Consider the following 6,299-nt stretch of genomic DNA (forward strand, 5'->3'; position numbering starts at 1 on the left):
TCTTCCCATGCTTCTTACATGAACGGAACAGGAAGAAACCTTAAGAACTGGTGCTATGGGACGTACACTCTGCTACGTACTTTGTGGTGGTTTGCGGGGTATGGCTGTAGAAGTAGATTACAGATTTGAAGAAAATATCGGGGGGGGGGGGGGGGGGTAAAAAACCAAACTAACTGCAATTACTCTATAATGAGCCACTGGAGACAAATTGTCCCTTGAACAAAAATATTCAGAAAACATTCACAAGAAACCTCTAATTTTTTGTGAGGAGTCAATGTTCCTCCAGAGTAATGATGTAAAACATTATGATGAGAAAATAAAAAATAAGGACAGAAGTTTTACTTAGACAATAAGAGAAAACGTATTTAGATGTATTGGTTTACCTCTAACATTTCGCCAATACTTTCAGTAATTATTTGCTTCTGTTTCAAATCTGACAACAAAGCTTGAGCAGTACAACCTTTTTTCACTTCACGCTGAGATTTTTGTCTGTGTACAAGTTTCTTCTTTATGGTACTTTCAAGACCATCTTTAGCAACTTCCTTATGATAGTCACACATACAAGCTTTTCTAGACTTTCTCTGTTTTAGGGGCTGATTATTTGTGGAACACCTAAAAATTTGTCATTTTATGTACTCACTGTGAACATCTCTCAATAACATATACTGAATACAACACACTACAATATTTCTGAATAGGTAGCATATGTATTAAGAAAATTTTTTCTGCTAACACTACATTCTGCTAGTTCCTCCTGTTAATGCTATGGTAACATTAGCTTTGAATTTTAAAAATAGTCATTGAAATTCGCACAGATTTTGATAACTACTAAACCAAACTTCTGCTGAATGTAATTTTATGTATCAAATAATGAAACTGATAGCTTTAGAGATTGAAACTCATGCATGACAACATGCTTTAAACAGTCATGTCGGCAAAAGTACAAATAAAATGTACCCTACATTTCATTGTCCGTTGCAGACGAAACTTTTTCCGTGTTTCTTTCAAACTGTGGCAATTTATTTCTTCCTTTCGATGCTGAATGCAGAGGACAATTAAAAATTGATGGAACAGCATCACGCTTCAGTTTTCTTCCGAAACCAAAGGACTCAGTGTCGAAACAGTCTGATGAAAAATGTTTACTGCATATTTTTGTGTACTTGCTTGCTTTAAAATTCTTCCTTTTCAGTGCAAGGGTCCAAACATTCCTCCGTACTTCATCTGCGGGGAAACTATTAACAAACATAGAGAACTTAGATTAAGTAAAAACACATTTCTGAAGTTCGCATCATGGGAAGAAAACTGACAGAAGATAATGTAATTATTATATCGCAAATATCCGTTCGTGTTTTTCGAGACATGTGTAACGAACATTATGAATTAATTAATAGTATATATACACAAATAAATACTCCTGGAAGACCATTCGCTTCTGCTCGGTAAAGATGTTACTTTTTGCGTTCTGTATTTCATACACTTTGTCTCGAAGAATGCGTTTGCAAAATTTTGTTGTCAAAATAACTTTACCTGTGAAATGAAAGGTCAGCTCCTTTAACGTATTTTTCCGTGCAACCCAACGCTGCACAGGAGTTCACCATTATAATACAAGAACGTTGACAGGTAACACTAAAGCAAAGGAAAAAAAATACAATCTGTCTATTATTCGCCGGCAACTGTAATCCATCCGTCAGCTGATTGAGACATTGGTTTCCATATTACCTGACTACCTGTAATGGCGTCATTTACCGCAAGTTTGGCGTACATGATATATTTTCACTTGTTCATATTTATTAGTTTATACCACAAATACTGCGATTCTTTTGGGTTATTACAAAAAGAAAATGAATTTTATGACAGAACTTCCCTTAATTAAGAGAAAATAAAACCCACAGACGTCACCTTCATTTGTTATTTTGTTCATTGCACTTTGCAGGTTGTACCATGGGCTGTACCGTAAAATACGAACTGAACGAGGCGCAGTAAATATTCGGAAAACGTGACGAATGCTAGGAATAAATTTGGTAGAGGTTTGTGCTTTCCCCTTTCTAATTGAACCTGTAGTGAACAAGGTATTTCCTTCATTTGCTAGTTTTTCGCGAGTAATTCGACCGGATAAACTGTGCGGGACACTGAAGTAATATTACTGTCTTCGCTCTAACTGCTGCAATGCAAGATGAAACACAGCGCTCAAAAATTTTTAGGGGTGCTGAACAAAATAATATCCGTGGTCGAACGGAGGCGAATATTATAAGTCAGAATGTTCCCTAACTTTCATTTAGGAGTCGCCCCGAACAACAAGCTGTCGCCTTGCTTTTAAATTTCTTCAAGTAGAGAGGGAAATAACGCTATTTATTATTAGTTTGTTTTGGCTGAACCATTTCATAACACTAGCTAATGTCTCAGATAATGTTATCTGTAATATTTCTGGTGTCTTCCCACTGACTAAAATGCTTGTGTCATCTGCAAACTGGATAGTAGTGCTATGACACTGTTTGGTTAATGCTAGGCCAATTACATATATCAAAAATAGGATGGAACTCAGCACTGCAGGATCAGTGGGAAGTCACCAAGAAGTGTTACCGACTATACTATCTGAGATGCCAACATCATTGCGGTGGGGGTAACACGGTTTCCCATGAGGTCACCACAGTTAAGCAATGTTGGGCTTGGCTAGCACTTGAATGGACCACCAATTGGGTCTGCTGAGTGTTGTTGGAAAGTGAGGTGCACTCAGCCCTTGTGAGGCAAATTGAGGAGGTACTTGATTGAAAAGTAATGGCTCTGGTCACAAAAACTGACAATGGGTGGGAGAGTGGTGTGCTGACCACATGCCCCTCTGTATCCGCATCTGGTGATGCCTAAGAGCTGAGAATGACATCATGGCCAGTTGTGCCTTCAAGGACTGTTCAGACTAAGAAAGTTAAAGTTAGTTATATAAAACACATTCTTTATCACTTACAAAAATATTGTGCAAATATGACTACTTGCAGCATGTAGATTGTAATCATTAACATTAGTTCCAGTTGTAATTTTCTAGCTAAAATAGTTTAATTATAAGTCAAAGCTGAAAAAAATGTGTTCATTAATGTAAACATGAAGATATATTGGCACTGACCTGTCCAACATTTGATATGCTGTACTGTGGATGTAAGTTTTTCTGGACCAAATAAATACAATACAAATCCTGCCATACAATAAACCCCATCAGTATTTATACAAACTTTCAATAAGAGTTGTCAATAGCCTGTATGCATACATAAATGTGTAGGCAATATTTAAGTAAAGGCAACTGTCGGCAGCACAAATGTTTTCCTTGAAAATTTATATCATGACTGTAAACTCAGTACAAAAATAAATACTGTCTTCTTTGATTATCAGAGATAGTACAATGATTCCTCAAGCACCTTGCAATTAACATTTTGAACTCAGTTCATATGCTAGAACAATGTGTATGAAAGTTATCAACTTTTTATCAGTTTGAAAAGCCTACACAATTATAAATATAAACAAATATAGACACACACACCCATACTAAACCACATGAAATGACGAAAACAACAGACAACACAAAACTCCCCAAGTTCCACTAAACACAATATCCTCTGGAATCAGACACTTCCCTTGACCTATATAGCTCAACAGCAGTCCCAATACCACAAATTGGAATCTAACACTTCCCTTGACCTATATAGCTCAACAGAAACTCCCGATACAACAGCCACAACCACACATTGAAATGGAACATTTCCCTCGACCCCAACACACACACACACACACACACACACACACACACACACACACACACACAGATCACAAACCAACGAAAAAATACACAACCAAAAGAAAGGCCCAACCCCTCAATCACACACTACAACTCAACAAAAACTGCAACAAAATAGATCCTCCACAACTAAATCACAAACCAACACACTCCCCTCCCCACCCCCCACAAACAGTACCCACAAATGACCCGCCCCCCCACTGAGCCACAGCCCTCCCTCCCCCCCTCCCCCCCCCCCCAAAACACCCTAACTAACCACCTTCGGTTTGTACATCTTACTAATAGCCCTTAAAAAAAGAAATACTCGTCTAAATGAGACTGAAGGTTGGAAGAGTGCCTCTTCCCGCTCCCAAGAACTGACTTAACAGCCCCCCACATCCCTTCTATAGTATTCGTACAAGCCCCTGTCTCATAATATTGTGTCTGCCAAAGCCTTTCTTCTTGTGACTGCAGACTTGTGCCACCCAGTTGCCCAATGACCAGTTCTGTGGCTTGGCTGCAGGTTGCTCCAGATGGGTGTAATTTTGTATAGTGATTGTGGGATTTAAAACGTAGCACCAGAAACCAGTTCTCATGCTAAACAAATAATAATAAGAAGAAGGATACAAACAAAAATTTCCTTCACTTGCCATATGTGTTTGAAGCGGGTCATAAAGCCTCACATTTTACATTTTGTGAGACTACAATGCACTAGTGTTTTTGTCTATTTTTTGTAACCTTTTGATAAGAATACAGTTAGTAAGAGCAGGTTGGTAAATGTAAATGTGCATGTGGCTAGGCTATCCTGTAAGGTAGACTGGCAGTCTTGTGCAAGTATTTTCAGTTGACGCCACTTTGGCAATTTGAGTGTCAGTGAGGATGAAATGAAGTTCAAGACAACACGACACCCAGTCACGAGCAGAAAAAATCTCTGACCTGACCGGGAATCGAACCTGAGCCCCTCGCGTGGAATTCTGCAGCACTGACCACACAGCTATAATGGCAGATGGTTGGTAACCATTGCTTACAACTATTGTCTTGATTGTGTCTATTTGTTCAGACTCAGTGGAATAGAAAGTAAACAGTGAATCATGACATGGAAAGCAGCATTTATTTGTTTATTTTTTGAGGGGGGAGGGGGGGGGGAGGCAAGTTCAGGACACTGACAAAGCTGGAATGTTGGTGACCTGTGTGTATTTGTGCGTCCACTGTAAGTTTTTAATTGGCAGCTTTGTGTGTTGTTGTCAATATTAATGTCTCGGTTGTTGATGGATATACTTCCTATTTATTTGTATGTTCTTGCAGTCCTCATTCGTATTTCTCAGAAAAGTTTGCAGTATTCTGATTGTTCCTTTCTACATATGTACCAGTAGCAGTGTATCTCACATTTGACTAGCGGTTCCAGTTTAAGTAGTAGTCTTGAAACTGTTCATGGAAATTTCTGCTAGCAGTGGAGGTAACAGGTAGCTAACAACTAACTCATCTGTTTCTTGGTAGAATGCATTTTGGAAACAAAAACATTTTTTCCCTGTATAGCTCCACAAAATCCATAAAGTATGCCTGTTTTGTTGGATTAATATGCTTTTTCTGCAAACCAATCATTAACTGGAATATTGCAAAACTTATTTAGTAAAAGTATACTGTTCCTAATACTGTGTTATGCTTTCAGGTTCATTGGTTTTGTATCTCAACTTGAGCTTTTCTTCCCATATTGAGCACGGATTGCTGCAGACACTGGTAGAACTGGAAAGCTGTATTCTGAAAGATTAATTAAATTTAAAATAATGGTGCAGAAGCATTCACCTTTATTGCGGATCATATTTCAGTCTCTCAAAAAGTACTGGTGCATTTATTAATAATATTTCGCACTGGTTCCCTAAATGCCTTTGTGGTATTGTTACTCAGGTTCTGCAGTTTCTCAGTGTTAAGGAAATCTTCCCTCTTTTTCAAATAATCTGTTTTTTCTAAAAGTATCCTCGTCCACTTTTGTCACTACTAAACCACTATTCTACTTTCTCTCTCAAGTCTCAGAGAGTTACCAGCCCACTTTTACTGACAGTATTCTGAATAAAAAGATAAAAAATCCACCAATGTGGCGCTTACAAGATCATTTTGATAAGGCGTAGCTCATACTGCATGAGGAGAACAGGTGAAGCAGTGTCCACCATAGTTGGAGAACACAACAAAAGCTGAAGGCTTTGTCTGAAGACCAGACACAGTTGTGTAGTAGGGGTAGAAATATGGCAGTCTGAGTACAAAGGCCAGAAACTGCCTCTGCCTGAAGTACTACAGATCTAAAGGCACTACAAGGATGACCCTGAACAGGTACTGAACGAGCAGAATCTCTTGCTATTCCTCACTCAGTGATGCTATCACACCTGCAGATTACCCCATCCAATTTTTTTTGGATCGATTTACCATTTAGTTACTAATGATTATGACTGTATTATTTCACATATCCAGCATTAGCAGTTATTTGTTGTTCATATTTGTAACTTTTTGGACATCATCATCTTACGTCTTAGTCAGTCATGTTAGA

General features: G+C 38.3%; 1 protein-coding gene across 3 annotated transcripts in view; it reads right to left on the bottom strand.

Moving 5' to 3' along the window:
- Positions 1-1,909, bottom strand: part of LOC124553687 (THAP domain-containing protein 2-like) — a 47,380-nt gene extending 45,471 nt beyond the window's left edge. For 2 of the 3 annotated variants that reach the window (XM_047127586.1, XM_047127585.1), the window contains exons 1-4: positions 1,720-1,909; positions 1,528-1,626; positions 963-1,232; positions 384-612 (exon numbers count right to left, since the gene is read on the bottom strand). In XM_047127586.1, coding sequence (XP_046983542.1) covers positions 384-612; positions 963-1,232; positions 1,528-1,626; positions 1,720-1,742 — 621 coding nt within the window. In that variant the 5' untranslated portion in view covers positions 1,743-1,909. Of the gene's footprint in view, positions 1-383; positions 613-962; positions 1,233-1,400; positions 1,484-1,527; positions 1,627-1,719 lie in introns of those variants that run through there. The other variant, XM_047127587.1, reaches the window with a different exon arrangement.
- Between the last annotated feature and the right edge of the window lie 4,390 nt (positions 1,910-6,299).

Source organism: Schistocerca americana, chromosome 11 (genome assembly GCF_021461395.2).
Source record: "Schistocerca americana isolate TAMUIC-IGC-003095 chromosome 11, iqSchAmer2.1, whole genome shotgun sequence".
In the NCBI taxonomy this organism is placed as follows: Eukaryota; Metazoa; Arthropoda; class Insecta; order Orthoptera; family Acrididae; genus Schistocerca; species Schistocerca americana.